At 41.6% G+C, this 20,134-nt stretch overlaps 1 protein-coding gene across 50 annotated transcripts in view; it reads left to right on the forward strand.

Annotated features, from left to right (window-relative positions):
* TTLL5 (tubulin tyrosine ligase like 5) overlaps positions 1-20,134 on the forward strand; it is a 285,101-nt gene that overhangs the window by 42,226 nt on the left and 222,741 nt on the right. For all 50 annotated transcript variants that reach the window (XR_014312440.1, XR_014312441.1, XR_014312442.1 and 47 more), the window contains exons 10-12: positions 8,625-8,726; positions 10,472-10,563; positions 11,360-11,467. Coding sequence is in view for 26 of the 50 variants with exons in the window: in XM_082733575.1 (XP_082589701.1) it covers positions 8,625-8,726; positions 10,472-10,563; positions 11,360-11,467 (302 nt within the window). In the remaining 24 variants the exon portion in view is untranslated. The remainder of the gene's footprint in view (positions 1-8,624; positions 8,727-10,471; positions 10,564-11,359; positions 11,468-20,134) is intronic.

The following is a 20,134-nucleotide window of genomic DNA, read 5'->3' on the forward strand; positions in this document are numbered from 1 at the left end:
TCATTACATTCAACAATAGTCCATAGCGTCTCCAGATCTGCAGCCTCTGGTAATTTGGGGTCACGTGTGTTTTCTGTAGACATTGCTGAAGATAATCAGTTCGGGATGAGATTACTAGGCTGTTTTACTTTGAGGCTCAACAAGGAAAACCGTAATTTTTCCTAAAGAGAAAGCATTGGCAGCAAATTTAATTGGCTTCCTCTTTAGAAAAGAAGGGCCGCCTTCTGTGTCACTTCTGTTTCGGGCCCCAAATTAATGCTTAGGAGACATAAAGATTAAGTGCATTTCCCAAGACTGTTTTGTAAACTAGATATTTTGTGTCAATTCTTGACCTTTTTAAACTTACTAAGAAAAAGACCAGAAATAGTTTTAGATTAATAATTTCCAGTTGTCTTTGTTGTTTTATTAGCACAGAAAAACTGTCATTGTTTTCCTATACATTGGCAAACTATGGAGATGTTTAGAAAAAGGATTGGGTTCCTCATATTTGGGCCCAGCATTTTTGCCCCAGAGGTTCACCCTGTTTTTGAGTTTGACAAGTGTGTTCCTGCTTTGCACCAGCAGGGGACACTCAGTTTCCAGAGAGGGGTACCATTCTCTACCGAAATGGTGTAGATTCTTTTTCTTGTCAGAGGTGGGATCTAAAAAGACTTTGTCCTGGATTTTACAGTTTCAAGTGGATCCAGTATGTGGTCTAAACGATTTGATGAGGCCTTTTTTGAGACAGAGCTAATAGGCACATTTTCACTACAACGGGAAAAATAAAAAGTCAAAATTGACTTGAAAACCAAGTGTGTTGTCAGACACCCAAAGATAGGTCGCACTGGCAACTCGAGGGCAGCAGAGGTGCCCATCCACAGAACTGGAAGCTGCCATCCACGCTGGAAGGTGGGAGGCGAGGGCGGTGAGAAGGTCCGTCAGGCGCTGCCTCTCTTCTGCCTTAGCTGTGTGATTCAACAGGAATTCAGAAAAGACCCCAAAGTATTTGTAATGCCTTTCCCTTCTTCCCCACCCCCCAGTTCCTTCTTCAGTAGCCTTCCTTGCTAATTAACACTGGCTCCGCAGGGATATTTACCTTTTCTCTGCTGGATTCCTGCGGTTTTGAAAGAATTCAGGTACTCGTTGGTTGCCAAGGAATTCACATTACCTCACAGGCTGCACACTGTCCAGAGTCTGCCACAGCAGTGAGGGGGGGGTGGGGGGCTTTGGAGACAGCAGCGAGGGCAAGAAAACCCTCTCCGGTGCTCAGTGTCACCCTCGCTGGCAGGCCCCTGCTGTTTGTGAAGTTTGAGTCATTTCTGGCTCTGAAGACCAGGGATCAGGCTGGTAATCTCCTCCCAGACGGCTCCGTGGGGCGCTGCCTCGTCACTGCAGCGCTGGCAGTCTCCCGCCTGCAGCTGGTTGACAGCAGATCAGAGAGCCCTTGGGCCTCTTGTTCTTGTCCATAAGATTTGTCTGGGTCAGACCAGGATGAAACCCAGTGGCTCCTGGCAAGGCTGCCGGAGGTGCTGTCTCTTCATCCTCCGGACCTTTCTGGCTCGGCATGGCTACACCTGCTGCAAGATAACTCAGGTGCCCCAGCCAGGGGCTCCACGGGGCTGGCTTCCTTTTTCTTTTGTACTTTTGGACTGAAGGTTTGTTAGATGATGTGGACTCTCAAAGGGGAGGGGCTCACTGCCCTACTTCCAGATTATCTCTGACTCCGGCTATTCTGCTGTGTCTGTGAAAAACAGCATAGGTTTTGAATGGAGGAAGAGGGTTAAAAGGATTCCACTAAGTCTGTGCTTTCCTTCCTGTTTTGGTTCCATACTGGTGATGTTCCTGGGACAAGCAACTCGTGTGCAGTTTCAATTCATACTTGCCCAGTACCTTCAATGTGCCTAACACAGGATCCCTACCCATGGACACTCAAGAGTTTTAGACAGATCGTTATTGTTGTCCCCATTCTCATGGAGAAACATTAAGATGCAAAAAGGAAATGTAGCTTTTGACTTCAGAATTCATTATCAGGGGGCACATGGGTAGCTCAGTGGGTTAAGCCTCTGCCTTCCACTCAGGTCATGATCCCAGGGTCCTGAGATCGAGCCCCATGTCAGGCTCTCTGTTCAGCCAGGAGCATGCTTCCTCCCTTCTCTCTCTGCCTGCTTGTGATCTCTCTCTCTGTCAGATAAATAAATAAAATAGTAAAAAAAAAAAATTCATTATCAGAACAAAGATTATGTATTTCAGTGTGGTTTATAACAAGGCATATACTTCTCCATCGGTGGGCTATGAAATAGTAAACAGAGTTTCAGATTTGGCAAAGAAGTCTAGGCTACCCCCTCCCCCTTATTTATTTTTTTGGGTTAAAGGTCAAGGCTGTGAAATGCTGTCATCAGAGCTTTTTCTAAATTTTGATTTCATTAAGAGGGAGATTCAAGACTCAATTCATCATTTTGATTTCAGTATGTGCCAGCATAAGTATTTGCAAATGTGGTCCTGGGGTGGCTGGTAAATTACGTCTTTTAGGTTGCGGCTAATGAAGAGCTCGCATTGAAGCTTGCAGACCTAGATGGGTTGAAATTTGATATGTGAAGTTCTAAATCAGGGGTCACAAACCTACAGACTCCCAAGGACATTCACTGAGAGGGAGCATAAGTGTGAGTAGGGGGAGGGGCAGAGGGAGAGAGAATCCCAAGCAGACTCTGCCTTGAGCAGAACTTGAGGCTCCATCTCACATACCTGAGATCACAACCTGAGCCAGAATCAAGAGTTGGACACTTAACCGATCAAGCCACCCAGGCACCCCGAGAATATCTAGATTTTTATTGAGAAACTTACTTCTGTTTTTAGACTTTGAATTTTGAAACCATTTCAGACTTCTAGAAAAGCTGTAAAAGTAGCGCAAAGTTACATTTTACCCTGCATCTAGAGATCCCATTCGGATTTTGCCATTTGTTCTAATAATGTTCTCTGTAACAAAAGCCTCTGAGCCCAGATCACGTGGTTTATTTAGTTGTCATGTCTCTTGGTCCCCTTTGGTCTGGAACGGTTCCCTCAGTCTTCCCATGACTTTTATGACCTTAGCATTTGTGAAGATGACAGGCCAGTCATTTTTTAGGATGTATTTCCATTGGAATTATCTGATATTTTTTCATGAGTAGACCTAGCTTATGTATTTTTGGCCAGAATACCACAGAAGCGATGCCATGTTGTTATTGCATTAAAACTGATGGCACGCGATAATGATTTATTGGTATTTGACCACTTGGTGAAGGTTATGTCTACTAGATCTGTCTGCTGTAAGATTACTTTGTTTTCCGCTCTCTCATTAATAAGTGTCTTCTGAGGAGATTTTGAGACCACATAAAATCTCATCCCTCCTCTCGCTTTAACTCAGTGATTTTACTCTCCATTGATGTTTCTTGCCTGAGTTATTACTATGACAGTTGCCGAATGATGACTTTCTGATTCCATTATTCCTTTTCCTTTTATTATTTGGCATTTTATTCCAAGGAAGAGCTGTCTCTTCTAACCGTTTATTTATTCATTTATTTATTTATTTATACCAGTGGGGACTCAAGGACTCCTCTGTTTTATTTGATGGGTTATAATTCTTTATTATCAGGATTTATTTTGACATCATATTGTCTCAGATTTGGCCAGTGGGAGCCCCTGTAAACTGGCTTTTGTGTCCTCTCATTTCTTTGAGCACAAGATGTTTCAGGCTTCTCTCATTCTTTCTGCGCCCCAGCTCTAGAATCAACCATTTTCTCAAAGGGGCACTAGTTGCTTTTAATGGAGAGCAGTATTTAGAAATTAAGATTCAAGAGCTAGATAATCTCATTGCTCTGGGATATCTCTGCTTTCAGGTCCTTGAAATGGGTAGACCAAGGAAATCTATGTTTGTGTGTTGTGTATTTATATATATATAGAGACAGAGACACACATTGCCTTTTATATTTATTTTTGTATCTGTTTCCATACGTTGAAAAGCAGGAATTTATACGAATACCTCCAGTTCTCCCTCAAAACTACAGAGTTCATTTGAGACTTTCTCTGTCCTTGTTTTCTATCTCTCTTCTCCAACAGTGAAAAATCTGACTCTCTTTATCTTCCAACATATTTATTTACCCAATTCCCTGTGTGTAGCCAACCTCTGGACCTCCTTGGCCACTGTCTTTCTCAGATGCCCTCCTTGTGTGGACTCTGACCCTGTGGGACCGCCATCCTGCATGGATAACTCTGTGTACTGCCTGTGGGCCGCCTTCCTATGCTGTCCTCCATCGTCCTCCATACCAGTCATGGCTGTAGGAAGGAAGGTCGAGTTTTTAAACACTGGCCAAATCAACCAGGTGTTTTGTTTTGTTTTGTTTTGTTTTGTTTTGTTTTGTTTTAAAACAATTTGCGGGCTAATCAGAACTTGATTGGTAGGCTGGTAGAACCTCTAGTCTAGATAATACAAAGGAGATGTTGGGAACTGGTGACCAGAGATGAACATGGTCTTTTAATAGGGGCTTTAGTGAGAACCCTATCATTTTAGGAGGGAAGAGATGAGCGTTCATACACCTATGTGGCCTTCTACATTCCCCATCGGGCTAAACAAAATAGAGGATGGCTTTTGGCCCTTTTGGTAACTTTCCACCGAGCCTAAGTTTGTTTTTGTTTTTGTTTTTGTTTTCTCTAATTCTCACTTCTAACTGCTTTTTACGCTCTTTAGAAGCCCCCTCTGTGACACCAATAATCTCGTCCTTACTGGAGTTCAGAATATAAATTCCTCAGGGAGAAGGAAGATTAGGACGAAGAAACACTGTTAGAGATGCAGTCCGATTGAAAAAAGAAGTGGGGGCACCTGGGTGGCTCAGTGGGTTAAGCCACTGCCTTCGGCTCAGGTCATGATCTCAGGGTCCTGGGATCGAGTCCCGCATCGGGCTCTCTGCTCAGCAGGGAGCCTGCTTCCCTCTCTCTCTCTCTGCCTGCCTCTCTGACTACTTGAGATTTCTCTCTGTCAAATAAATAAATAAAATCTTAAAAAAAAAAAAAAGAAAAAAGAAAAAAGAAGTGTAGAAATGACAGATGAGTGGAGTACCAGGTTACTCAACTGGCAGGCTTTTGCCAATCTTTTCATGTTGTCGATCAAGTTAGATCAGATCATCATATCAAGGAGAGATGAAAAGCCTCTTTCTCTGAAGCAGAACCTTTTCCCTCCCTCTCCATCATTATTCTTTTGAGGGGGAGAGGATGGCAGGAGGTATGTCACTGTGAGGTAATGTCTGGGTGAGGCAAGCAGGCCCCCTGTGGGTCCTCTTTGCATTTCTTAAGAACTTCAGAGAATGACTGTCTCCCACTTGATTGGGGAATGGCTATAGAAGGAAGATTGGGATGCATAGGTAGGGTTTACTTACCGTGGAGTGATGTGGTTAGAAGTTAGGTGATAACTACTACTATTTTTCAGAAGTTTCTGAAAAATCAGAGGTCCTTCTCATGCACAGACATAATGGACATCAGACCCTTGTCCCTTAGCCATACATGCCTGGTCAGCATTGTCTCTTCGTCCACATCCTTCTTCCTGTCCTCATGTTTGTTTATTTTAATTTCAGGGTTTTTTGGGGGTTGTTTTTCACTTTTCTTTCTTTGGCTTTCATATATTTCTAGTACAGGGAATTAGGAAGTGGAGATAGTGGGTGGGTGAGAAGAAATAGAGAAGAGGAACATTTTTAAATGCTGCCCTTTAATGTGGTAGAAATTCATGTTGACTTCATAGTCTGAGTAAGCATATGTAAATAATTTGTAAATCATATGAAAATAAACTTGTGGCCTTCCAGGACTTTTTTTCACACACTTGGATGTGCCTCTTGGGAAAACCACTTTAGCAAAGGGTGATATGGTTATGGCGGTATGTAAACAGGGGTTGATATTTACCATAACCATTCGACTCAAGTGTCCTTTTGTTGATGTTGAGCATCACTGGAAAGTTTTCTCTTTCCCTGGTTACTTCCTTCAGAGGCACGTATATTTTATACTTCGGTCTTCTTTTGGCAGTAGTCCAGGGTATCAAATTGCTGCTCTGTTTTCAGTGGGCTCCATGTTTAATCCCTCCGTCTTTTGCCTTCATTCCAAATTCAGGAATTAGTCTCTTACACGATGCTCATATTTAAGCTGTTCTTGCAGACCTAGGCTTTGTGTGCTGTTAACGCTGCCATTGTTATTTCTTAACATGAACTTTAAAGATCAGCTCTGGTATTTCTGCCGATGAGTTTTAAATCTATATAACGTTATGCCGACAGTTTTTTCTTTTTGCTTCATGTTGTCCATAGAATTCTATGGTGCCACGCACTGTATCCACACCCACGGGGTATTTCTTGACCAGCTCACGCCCTGTCATCCACAGCATCCCACACACAGTTTCCCAGGCATGGGTAACTCTGTTTTTATTTTTCACTCTTCCTATTGGTCTAAGGTTCTGTAAAAGTAGCAGCTACATGTGTTGCAGAGTCAGTGTAGGGGGTGGGGAATATTGATGAATTTATTCAAGTTTCATTTTTGAACTTAATGTTACTTATGGAAATTCAGTGTGTGATTACAACAGCCAGATCTGCAGACAGCATTATGGAGGGTGAGAAAATAATTCAATTTAGGGAGAAATGATTATTTCAACATTGAACCAGCTATTTATGGGACAACAACATTGTGACTAAGAACATGAGTTTTGGAGTTGGGACAGCCTTGGTTTCGATTCTGGGTGTGCTTTTTTTTTTTTTTTTTAAAGTTTTTATTTAAATTCCAGTTAGTTAACATACAGTGTAATATGTGTTTCAGGTGTTACAGTATACTAATTCAACACTTCCAAGCAATACCTGTGCTCATCATAACTAGTACCCTCCTTAATCTCTCCCCACCCTTCACTGTGTAGAAGTTTTTTATTTTGATGTAGTCGTAGTCCCAATAATTCATTTTTGCTTTTTTTCCCTTGCCTCAGGAGACATACCTAGAAAGAAGTTGCTATGGCCGATGTCAAAGAAGTTACTGCCTGTGTTCTCTTCCAGGATGAATTTTATGGTTTCAGGTCTCATGTTTAGGTCTTTAATCCATTTTGAATTTATTTTCATGTCTGATGGAAGAAAGTCTAGTTTCATTCTTTCACATGTGGCTGTCCAGTTTTCCCAGTACCATTTGTTGAAGAGACTGTCTTTTTCCATTGGATATCCTTTCCTGCTCTGTCCAAGATAAGTTGGCCATAGATAGAATTGTGGGCGCATTTCTCGGTTTTCTGTTCTGTCCTACTCATCTGTGTTTCTGTTTTTTGTGCCAATACCAGTACCACCCTGTTTTGATGACTACAGCTTTGAAATGTAACTTTGAAGCTGGGAATTGTGGTGCTTCCAGCTTTGCTGTGCTTTTTCAAGGTTGCTTTGGCTATTCTGGGTCTTTTGTGGTTCAATACAAATTTTAGAATTATTTATTCTAGCTCTGCAAAAATGCTGTTGGGATTTTGATAGGGATTGTATTAAATGTATAGATGGCTTTGGGTAATATAGACATTTTAACAATATTTGTTCTTCCAGTCCATGAGCATGGAATGTCTTTCCATTTCTTTGTGTCCTCTTCAATTTCTTACATAAGTTTTCTATAGTTTTCAGAGTATGGATCTTTTAGCTCTTTGATTAGGCTTATTCCTGGATATCTTACTCTTTTTGTTGTAATTGTAAATGGGTTTGGTTCCTTAGTTTCTCTTTATGCTGTTTCATTTTTGGTGTATAAAAATGCAATGCATTTCTGTATGTTGATTTTATGTCCTGAGACTTCCAATTCTAGCAGGTTTTTGGTGGAGTCTTTTGTGTTTTTTATGTATAGTATCATGGCATTTGCAAATAGGAAAGTTTTACTTCTTCCTTGCTGATTTGGATGCATTTTATTTCTTTCTGTTGTGTGACTGCTGTGGCTAGGACTTCCATTACTGTGTTGAATAAAAGTGGTGAGAGTGGACATCCTTGTCTTGTTCCTGATCTTAGGAGAAAAGCTTTCAGTATTTTTTCCCATTGAAAATGTTAGTTGTGGGTTTTTTCATATATGACCTTTATTATGTTGAGGTGTATTCCCCTACTAAGCCTACTTTGTTGAGGGTTTTTATCAAGAGTGGATGTTGTAGGGGCGCCTGGGTGGCTCAGTTGTTAAGTGTCTGCCTTCGGCTCAGGTCATGATCCCAGGGTCCTAGAATTGGGCTCCACATCTGGCTCCCTGCTCAGCGGGATGCCTGCTTCTTTTCCATCTCCTACTCCCCCTGCTTGTGTTCCTTCTCTCACTGTGTCTCTCTGTCAAATAAATAAAATCTTTAAAAAAAAGAAAGTGGATGTTGTACTTTGTTAGTGTAATTTTGGACAAGTTACTTAATTTTTCTAGGTTACCCTTTAGTTTTCATATCTACTCTAAAAATGAGATATAATATTATCTACTTCAGGACTTGCTTTAAGGAATGAATTAAATACTATATATGAAACACTTACTATGGGAGTGGGCACTTACCAAGCACTCATTATTTGTTAATGATGTTAGCCTCCTTTTATGAATACCACATTGATCCTGAGTTCTAGCCTGCATTTCCTTGAACCCCTGTTCTGACATTTAACTTACGTCCTTTCTGTCAGGTTTGCAACTGTGAGATATGATCAAGGAGCCAAGAACATTCGGAACCAGTTCATGCACCTGACAAACTACAGTGTGAATAAGAAGAGTGGAGACTATGTCAGGTACCAGCTCCGTCTGAGCCAATATCCACGTGCGGGTGTGGTGCTCGTGGAACGTCAGCTCGCTGTCCTACATTTATCTTCATGGAACCTACGGGAAGCCGTGGTCATCTAACATATTTAGCTCCCGCTTTTCCGTTGCTTGCCCTCCCTGTTAGAGTGTCGCCTTTCTGTACCAAAATATGCCTTCCCACATTTCGTCTTCACCGTCTTTCCTCACTTCACTTAACGGGTGGGAATTTAATAGGCATATGGAACTTTTTAGAAGTCAAGAAATGAGGTTATTTCAGCACTTGGCAAAATGTATCAAAAGCTTTAAAAATATTGGTACCCTTTGACCCAGCATTTCCATTTCTAGGAACTTAAGCTTAAGAAATAACAAGAGATGTGCATACAGTTTCAGAGAGAAGAACGTTCACGACTGTACATTGTCAGGTGGAAAAAAACAGATCGCCCGACACTACTTGCAGTTGAATTTCTTTTCTGAATATATAAGATAACTAAAGCTGTCTATGTTTGCTGAGGGAGAGAAGATGGAAACTAGAAGGATATATACTAAAATGTTAGCAGTGCTTAACTGTGGTGGGCAGGATCATGGGCGGGTGACTTCTGTTTTCTTCACTGTGCTTTTATGTATTTGCTAAATTTTTCTGAAGTAAATACTTGTATGATTGGGGGGAAAAAAGTTAGGAATAAATTAAATGAAGAAAGAAATGAGGCCATCTCAGAAAAAGATTTGGTGGAAGGGAGTGCCAGCCCAGCTGTGTGGAAATATTCCTTCTGCTCTGTTTTCTTTCATCCTGATAATTTTGCCAGAAAGTGGAAAAATAAAAAAGAAACCCAAACAGTTACTTTCTCCTCAGACTAAAAATAGGTGTCTAGAAGGTCCAAGGAAAGAAAGAAAAGAATCTGGAAGTGATGGCATAGTTGCCAGAGCTCTATAGATTTCATGGAGTGTCCTGTGACCAGTGTTGGGAATGGCTGAAGATACTGTATCCTTCACTCTGGAAGATGAACAGACGCGCAGCTGGTGGTTGGTTGGGTGGTGGTAGGGAATAAGGGGGCTGCGAGACATGGTCGCATGTTGCAAGACCCTTCTGGTGGTCATGGCATTGTACTCCATTTGCTAGTCTGCTGCTCTGGCTGTGGGGTACTTATCACTTTCTTGTTGTCTCAGTGCATTCTCCCTTCAGTGTTACCTCAGAAAGTACCAAAAAAAAAGACCTGTGTCTATCACTAACGAGGAGGGAGCTTGCTTCAGATGCTAATGCGGTTCTGTGCTGGGTTAGCTCATTAAAATGCTACATGCTACATTACCGTAAGCTCACTAGCCCACAGACTCAGTTCTGGTCTGAAAATGGCATTAGAAGTTGTTCTGTGGGCTCATGGGACATTTACCTCAAAGACTAGGTTAGTATCTCTGAACGTTTCACTTTATTAATGTATCCACTCTTCCGTTAACATTCTTCCATACATTTCTTCCACCTTTTCCTGATACATTACTGTTTGCTTAAAGAGGAATTTGCTGCCTTCTCCCCTACCACCCCGATCAGGGAAGCCATATGCATTTTCATTTCAATGGTAGATACGGCATATATATGACAAAAAGGACCGAGAAAACTTGCTGAGTGGAGGGCAGCAAAGGGAATGTTTTCCTAATGATCAAAAGGACAAGTATTTGTAAAAAATCTGATTTCTACTTATAGGCCTATTTGCGTGTGTGATCTTGATCCATTCCTTTGTTTCAGCTGTGATGATCCAGAGGTGGAGGATTATGGGAACAAATGGAGCATGAGTGCCATGCTTAGGTATCTGAAACAGGAAGGCAGAGATACAACTGGTAAGTACTAGGCCTTTTTCCTTGTTGACCTCTCTCCTCTATCTAGCCTGCCCTGGCCTCTCAGCATGAATCACGCTCTTTTAGTTCTGACCTTGTTGCTGAGACATCTGATGGGGTCATTGGTGGTGGTGTCAAGTTTTCCTGTCCTGTTCAAGATGGAGAACAGGCTTTCCATGAGCCCTGAAATTCCTTTCCTTATTTCTAGTTTGGAAGGCACCCTAAAACCTTAGCCTTTAGTGAATTAATCCTTCTTGAGTGTTGAAGTGCAAACTGAAATACTCCATATTGGCCCGGGGTGCAAATTCGTCCATGTTGATCTCTCTCATTCATGTTGCTGAGTTGGAGAATGAGCAGCGTCAAATATGAGTTCAGGGCTTGGCGTCAAAATGGACACTATTGCTGAGCCTCGAGCAGGGTGGGAAGTGCGCAAAAGGCTAACGCTTAGTCCCCGAAGGAAAGAGTGATAGGAGAAGGCTGAGAAGGGGGGAGTAAGGCTTCTTTTCCATTCCTTGTCTGTCTTTTGTTGTAGCAGGCCACTCGAGCACAGTCCCCAGCACCTATTTTCTGGCCTGCGTCAACTTATTCATAGATATTCATAGATAAGATAACTCGCCTTCTCTGAGAGAAGCACAGCCACCACCTAGAGACTTTTTGGAATGAGCACACATGGTGTTCTGGAATCCAGTCTTTCTACTCCATGCATTATAGTGTTTCTTCCTACTTCTTCTATTGCTATTGCTGCTGCTTTTTCTTTTTCTTTTTCTTCTTCTTCTTCTTTTTTTTTTTTTTTTTGTAGCGTTGATGGCCCATGTGGAAGACCTGATTATTAAGACTATCATCTCTGCTGAACTAGCTATTGCTACAGCCTGTAAAACCTTTGTTCCTCACCGCAGCAGTTGTTTTGGTAAGGAGAATCAAGAAGCTTAATATGTTTTATGAAAAGGGGCTTGGGAAGTTGGGACAGGATCCTGGGGTAGACAGGCTTAGTGATTCTGCAGGAGTAAGAGGTGTGTGGTGGACTTTTCTTTCTAGGCTCACATAGCACATGAAGGTCCCACTGAGAGGCCAGTGGTGGAGGTCCCCTGAGGACTCACTAGCTTTCTGTATGGGAAGCAGGGGTTGGAACCAAAGTATGGGTCTCTTTGTCAGAGAGCAATCAGAAAAAGCCTGCAATGGGCTGTACAGGAATCCAGCTCTAACAAATATATTCCAGAGCTCTTTGGCAGCCAGACTGGGAACCGTTCCAAGAAGCTCTGGCTGGTACCAGTATGTGCTTTCTCCCAGTTTCCAATGACTCCTCCTTTTTGTTTTAGTCTTCTTTCTAGTGGATCTCTCCCCCTGCCTCCCTTTCTTCTCCTCTTCCTCCTTCCGTCTCCTTTTGTCCCATCCGTGACTCCCCAGTTGCACAGAGAAGGAGTAAGACATAGTTCACAGCTCCTAGATCAGGAAGCCTGTTGCCTACTGACCCACCGGCTGTGACCAGCTCCAAGGGTGCTTGCGCATGTTTGCTTTCTGTGTGGATATGAGCTTTTTAGTGATGGCCAGCAGCAGCGTCTATAAAGTCCCACGGGGCTTTTAGCAGGTGGTAGGCTTTGTTAGTAAAACACACCAGGATCATTGCTGGGGGGATATTTAAAGTAGCGCAGTAATGAGGATGTACAGCATGGTTTGCTCGGGAGGCAGGGTAACAGGAAAATAGAGAACATGGGCGTTAGAGCCTCAGGGAGTTAATTTAAAAGCCGTTTGTTTAAAAGCCATTCCCTTAGTAGTTTTCTCATTTTCAGCACGTTACTCCAGTCCTGTTTCCTCAGCTTTAAAATGGCGGTAATGATGGTACCTACCTCCCAAGGGTACCGTGGAGATGAGATGAGATAAGCAAAGCAACTGGCTCAATGTCTGCTTCTCAATTTGTACTCAATAGAAATCATTTCTTTGTTATTTTTATAACTAGAATTAATAATTCTTGACCTCTTTCATGGATTATCATAATAATCTGTACTTGAGGGACACTAAACAAAGGGAGGTGTTGAGACTCTGAATAGAAGAACATAGATTAACCAGGACCTGAAATCATATAGGAAAAGAAGAGGTTGTGACATCTTTTCTAGATGTAATTATGTTCATATCTTGTAAAACCCTCACATGGTTCCTTAGGCTTAACTAGTAAATAGAAACTTGACATGACTTCAAGGCTTCTAAGGACTTGACCCCAGCTTCATATTCTAGAAATTCTAGAATTTTCTAGAATCTCCTCTTATATCTCATAATCCAACTACACCACTGAGCACTCCATGCCACTGTGCCTTGGTGTAAATTCTGCTATCCTGTCTGCCTGGCACACTTCTGTTCATATTCTAAGACTCATGTTCACTATTGCCTTTTCTAGGAACCCTTGCTTAACAAAGTGCCCTGTTGTGTCTCCTTTCTCACGCTGTTTGATCCTTTGTTCTGTTATATTCTTTTCCTATCATATTGTGATGGTTTGTTTACACATGCACTTACTTGGTAGTCTCTGAGCTTATACTCTCAATTCTCAGTAGCCACTGTGTGTCTCCTTCCCCTCTTACCGTCTTTTTGTCAAACAGACCTTTCACTGTCTGCCTAGGCCTGCCAGCTCCTTCCCTTCCCCTGTGTCTTTGCACCTGCTTTATCCTGTGTCTGATAAATTTTTCTCATGTTAACTTTACTTATTGATTACCGACATCTTTTCAAGATGAAGTCAAGTGTCAATTCTTTGGTGAATTTTTCCCTAAATATTCCAGTCACAGTTAGCCCTCCCAGCTCCCAGCTTTCCTTTCATAATCTGCGGTGGTACCTGATTGTCATCTGGTACCCATTTATGTGTCTCACTTCCCTCCTGGACTAGAGGCTCCTTGCAGACAGGAGTGGTATCTCCCTAGTTTCTGTTCCTGTTGTGCACAATAGCATTGTTTTTGCTTTTAGAGGATGTTCAAGAAGTGTTTGTTGAGAGAATCATTGGTACTTGCTTTTTTGCCCTTTGGTGGCCTGATAGTGGGCTTCTCAGTAGATCTGATTTGGTAAGGGCCTAGAGCTCTTAGTGCTATTCTAAACTGTCTGAGCAAGGGGTGATTGAACATATTTTCAACTTCAGAAACCTCACTAGGTTAAAAAACTTCTTTTCCACATCTACTTGACTCTTATATGAGGGTAAATTTCCTGCTGTAAAAATCTTTGTTGTAGAAATGATCATAAGCTGTTCTGAAGGTTTCTTCTGTTTGTTTTATTACCTGATTGCCTTTTGGGAGCTTGAGAATTTCTGGAACTTAGTGGCAGTAGAGATTCCGATATGAGTAAGTAGTGACTTTCTCTGACTCAGTGAAATACCCCTAAGTCCATTTCATCATCCCTGGGTCCCCTTTCCCCCTCCCTCCTCTTCTTCAGCTTTAATAAAGTGAGTGCATCTGGAGTTTTTTAAGTTGTTGACTGTCTTGGCTTTTGTGGTTCTAATTCCACTTCCTGTCAGCCCTGGGATTTTGTGTGCTTCGTTAACCTCCCCCATCAGATATGATTCTGCATACGTGTGTATATTTGTGTGAGTCTCTCTGGCTCCCACTGACTCCTGTGAACTTCCCCTGGGGTTTAAGTTACAAGGAATAAACTGGGTTTGTTTTTTTTCCTTCTTTCTTTCTTACTTGTTTTAGAGTAAACAGGAATCGAGAGCTTCCCGGAATAATTTGGCTTACATAGAGCATTGGTGCTTTTAGTGGAAGCCAGTAGTCCAGTGATGGGGTCCACTATATCCTTTCAAGTCGTGGTTTCACACGTACACATTAAGGATCTTGGCCAGGAGCAGTCCATTTCTATCTAAGCATTTCTGTCCTTGTGATTTCTTTCCCACTCTACCACCTGTAATGCCTGACGATTGCTTTTTGGTACTGCCAGTATTCTATTCATCTGTTTATCTATGCATTTAACTTATTTTCAGTCCCTGCTGAAAGGCATAGATTGTAAGTGTTGTTCTTCTCAAGCTGGATTTTACATGGATGATATCTACATACACCTGCATTGTATTATTGGTATTTAAATGTAGACCTAGGAGCCTTCGCAAACAATCTTAAGACTTAGCCGTGTAATGCCTTCTCATAGATTATACATCTGGAAAGGACCCCAGAGAATAATTAGTCCATAAAAAGAAGTTGAGACCTGACAAACTGGAGCCCTTCCTGAGGTCCCAGAGCTCATGAGTGGAAGAGCCCACATGAAGGAGACCCAGCCTGGAGGGCAGGGGCCCACGGGATGGTTGGCTGGCAGGTCACCTTAATCACTGGACTCTTGTCTTACAGACTTTTTGATGCCTCTCCCAATAAAATAGATTTCTGGCACTCTAATTTGTATTGCCTTCAAGGTTGTAAAAATATGGTACCATGTGAAATGTATGTGTAAACAGCAACCCTTTAAGTATGCTTAGGAAATTGGCACTGTGACATAACTGGCAACGAGAAGGGCTTTTTGACCAGTTGGAGAAAACCAGCCAAGAGCAACAGGATGTTAGCTGTCCTTTACAGATGTTGCTGCTGACAGCAGTTTTATCTCTGTGTGTGAGGGCGGCTAAAGTAACAGGCCAGGAGCCTGGTCCTCTCTGGCTTGGGACTCCTCTGAGCCAGCTGCCATGCCCCTTGTAGAGGCGATGTGGCTGGCCTTGTTTAGGTCAGAGACCAATGACCTCTTTGCTTGGGACGATCCACGCTCAGTATGGCTCTGTCTGTTGAATGAATGCTACTTTGGCCTTCCATTGCTCTTATTCTAGACCATTTCATAGGGTAAGCTGACATTCTCAGAGGGTGGGTGTCCATAAATATTTGTGGAAGACACAAAAGTGGGCAGCATACATTCCCCAATTACGTAAACTGCTTGACCATCACCAATAGAAGTCAGCAAACAGTTCATTTTTCTTTCTTTCTTCTTTTCTGACAGTTCACTTTTCGACAGAGTCTCCTTTCTGCTTTATTCCATGCTCCTCTTCAGGTCGGAAGGGAAGGGAAGTTCACTGTGGAAGGTTCGGGGGAGGAAGTACCTACTGTTGTCAAACACTTCTCATTGGTTATTCCCTTTAGCCCTCTTTTGAGAGTTTTATTGGTATTTGTTACCCATGGTTTTATAACAAAGACAAGGGATTTGGAAAGGTTAAATAATCTGTTCCTAGGTCATGCAGTTGGCCAAGCCAAGTTTGGGAGCCAGGTCTCTCTGGCTCTTTCTCCACTCACATAAAGACAAGTTCTGATGAGTCTGACCACTTTTGGCACATCCCATATCCTGGATTCTTCTCCTGCCCTCCTGTAACTAGATCTCAGGAAAAAGGATATCACTCTCTCTAGCTGATCAGACCTGAAAAAGACACTCTTTCGGCTCTCATCAACAGTACTGAGTCCTAGAAACTGCTTTCAAATCTACCTTTACATATGGTAGCCAGATACCATGTTGATGTATTGGACTAGTTAACAAATTGGCTCTGGGCTTTCTCTTTTATTTAGCTCATTTTCCTGTGGGATCTTGATTTGCTTTTTTCCAACTTCTCCTTCTGGACCCCAGATAAAGACTTCCTCCTTAGGTTTTCAACTCAAATCCAAAGCCAAGGTAAAAAGAATTTCTTTATACAATAGCATTTGACTGACAGTGCGGACTGGCTAATGTCAGCACTTTCCACTGACTTAGGATCACAGCTGCAGCCCGGGCTTTGTTTCTGGAGAGGGTGAGTGGATTGATTCCACAATTAGTGGTGTGACATGTTTAGTAATCTTTTAGGCGTTGGACGTGTTATTATTTGCCCTATCAAATCTTTTTTCCCTCCCTTCCTAGACCACCCTTTATCAGGTTTTTAAAAAAATATGTCAATATGTAAAAATATTAATAAAAATGCCTCTTATTGTCTTTATGGTTAATAGCTTTATTATGAATATTTCGAGTCTTGTCCTAGGGTTACTTTGGGGGAGTAGCTACATATTACTTGGTCTTTTTCAAAAATCATACAGTATTTTTCACTTAATTGGTTTTCTTTTAGCCTTTTCTTTTCTTTTTCTTTCTTTTAGCATTTCTTGATTGCTTTCTCTGTGCTTTTTATGGTGTAGGCTGCTTGTAGTATACAATGAATGAGGCATGGCCCTATCCTCCAGTGGTGTGGAGGAGCAGACATGAAGTGATAAATGACAGTACAGGGAGCAGAGGGACTCAGGCACTCTTGGAATACACCAGAGCTACTGGCTATACCTAAGGGAAGCCGGGGAAAGCCATTTGTAATGGAGGGAATAGGATGTGCCCAGCACAGTGTCCAGACACAGTGTGACATTTTTTAAAGTGGGAAGCTCACTGTGACTAGATAGATAGAGCCTGCGTGGGAAGCGGTGACAGGAGAGGAGATATGGAAGTAGATTGGAGCCTGATTATAGAGGACTGACATGTATAAATTTATCCTATAGATGATAGACAGCCACTAGAGTTTTTTGAGCCAGGAGAGCAGTAAGATTATTATTATTATTTGCTTTCATTTTTATCATGATATGAGCCAAACTGGTAAGACAGAATTACAATAAAGGGAATACTATACAACATGACCAGAAGTAACTAAAATCCTGCAGGAGCCAACCTGACATCAAGTGTCTGTTGTTGGGGCAGTTCACAGTTTGTCTCTATCTGACAGACTGATGTCTTAGAAATTCTGATAGCCATATGGAGCACAGACTGCAGCGGGGAGAGACTAGTCCTAGGGAAATGGATGGGGAGGTAAGAAGTATGTAGTGATAATATAGACTGAGCAATCCCACTTGTAGATTGTTTACCCAAGAAAAGTAATACACGTTCACACAAATACCTGTATGTGAAGGTTTAGAGCAGCTTTATTTATAATCATCAAAAATCAGAAGCAACCCAGCTGTCCATGAACTGTTGAATGGACGAATAGGTTGTGGTATATCCATAACATGGAATAAAAGGAATGGACTACACTGTTGAAACACAGTAACGTCAATAAATCTCAGAAGCACAATGCTGAGTGAAAGGAGCCACTCTCAAAGGCTAATACCATATGATTTCATTTATTTGACTTTCTGGAAAGGTAGAGATCAGATCAATGATTGCTGGTGGGATGGGGAGTGAGAATTGAGTCTAAGGGGGCATGAGGAGTGTCTGATAGAATTGTCCTTTATCTTAATTGTGGTGATGGTTAAGTGACCATATACATTAGTGTAAACTCATCAGACTCCAATTGAAAAGGGTTTTGTTGTATGTAAATTATACAATAATTTTATTGTCTCGCTTTAAAACAAGAAACAATAACAGGTGGATGAATCTCAGAAAGGCTAAATGAAAGAGCCAGACTCAAGAGAATACATACAGGATGCTTCCGTTTATAGGGCTTTCTGGAATGGACAAAATGAATCTATGGTGAAAGAAAGAAGAATAGTGATTATCTGGGGGTATGATGAGGGGAAGCAAGGTATTTACCAGGAAGGAGCATGAGGGATCTTTCTGGAATGATGGAAATGTTCTCTATGGGTTGAGATGAGTGTGCATTACATGGATGTATCCAATTATTATGCATGATCAAATTGTACACTTAAGATCTGTCCCTTTTCATTATATATGAATTCTGTGTCAAAAAGGAATTTATATGATTGGATTAAAGAGAAATAGAGAAGAGATCTGGTAATGTGTAGGATTTCCGACGTGGTGAAGAGAGTGTTTCTAGCTTTGGCAACTGGCCGATGGGGTTACCATTTTCCAAGGTGAAGAATAATGGGAATCCAAACAGGTTTGGGGGAAAGATAACAAGTTATGTTCTGTTGAGGTTGAGTACTCATGGGATATCCTAGTGAAGTTATTCAGAAGGCGATTGGGGTTAGGGATTTGGTGTCCAGGAGACACTTGACTAAAGATAGAGATTTGAATGTCATCATCATGATATTAATTGCAGCCATGAGAATACATGAGATCACCCAAGAAGAGAAGTAGATTGAGAAGGAAAGAGCCCTGAGGATGCCACCCTGAGCAAACCTACCAGTGAATAGCTGGGCAGAAGAGAAGGTGTGAAAGGAGGAGGAGAAGCAGAAGAGAGCAGTGGCCTGGAACCAAGGGAGAAGAAAGTTCCAATAAGTAAGGGGTGGTCAACAGTTTCAGATGTTTGGGCTTCGCAGTAAGGTGGTCTTTGGTGATCACAGTGAGAACAGTCACTGACTTAGAGCATGGGAGCAAATCCCTATGGGCTGGGGAATGGAATAGGCTGTAAGAAGGTTAAGGCAGTTAAGGGTAGATTGCTTTTACAGGAAGCTGCATTCAAGAAATAGGGAGAAAAGGGCACCGGTGAGAAGTAGAGGTGGTGCCAGGCTTCCCCTCACTTACTCACGAGAGTATTTTCAAGTTAGTTTTGATTTGGCTGGGGACTGAAGGAAATACATCATGAAAGAAAATTTTCCTAAGGAAACATTGTTGAACAAGGTGGGAGCAACAGTTCTTTGAAAATACTTGCTCTTCTGTTGTGAGAGGACAAGAGAGAGGAACAAAGAAAGTAGCTCTCAGAGCGGGAAAAACCTAGTTTGCCTGCACCTTTTAATGACAAGAACACTGCTATGTCTCATCCCCGATTACCAAGTTTTTGAAATTCTAGACACTGGCAAAACACACAATATTGAAGGTGAAGTTTAATATTCTCAGTGCAACCTCCTTTTTACCTTTTAAAATCTTAAATGAACATGAAAAAGACCAGTCATAAGTTAAAAGGGTCATTATAAGGACTTTGTAGCCGGTCAAGGGCCCAAATTATTTTTCTTAAGCTGAGTTGATTATTTTAAGAGATAAACCTGATACAAATGCTACTTTTTCATACCATTTCCCATTTCCCACCCCCCAAACCCCATTCCAGTCCCAGCCTCTAAGGGGAGCTGGGCTTGGCTCTGGGTTATAATGCTGTCCCAAACTTAGCCCACTTTTAGATGGTAGTAGATCTAAGCCTTGTGCGCATACAGGTACAGTCAGAGCCAAAACTGATTTTGAGATTGTTAAGCACTGACGGGTTTCATTCACCTGAGTAAAAATGCACTTGGTACTATAAAGGGCATTTTCTCTCTTTGGGTTATTTTATTTTATTTTTTTCTTCCTAGAATGTTAGTTCTCAGACTTTCAACTGAGATACTTGGAATTTGCCTCTTAATTGGGGAAATAGTCCATGTGTTGGCTGTTGAATGCAGGGTGTTTAAATAATGGGGCTCATGGGTTGTCGTTCTGATTTCAGCTTGTCTCCGTTTGTGGTTGGTTCTGCAAGTCTGGTCACTCTGTGCATCAGGCAGTATTCTTACTCTGTTCCTCATACTGTTATTATTAATAATATTACCACTTTATGAAACAGTTGAATCCTGTGTAATCCTGCTTGTGTAATGTTAACATGAGCTTATAGATTTAGCAATTAAGTTTTTCTTTTTAAATGCTTTATTGAGCGCCATATCACAAAAGATTTTTCTTTCAGATTAAAAGGGGAATATTCTAGGATATATTTATAATTAAATATATTTATAATATAATTTATATTTATAATATTTAGGATGACTGAAGATTAGGTAAAATA

This window comes from Mustela nivalis, assembly GCF_964662115.1.
Source record: "Mustela nivalis genome assembly, chromosome: 6".
NCBI classification, from domain to species: Eukaryota; Metazoa; Chordata; class Mammalia; order Carnivora; family Mustelidae; genus Mustela; species Mustela nivalis.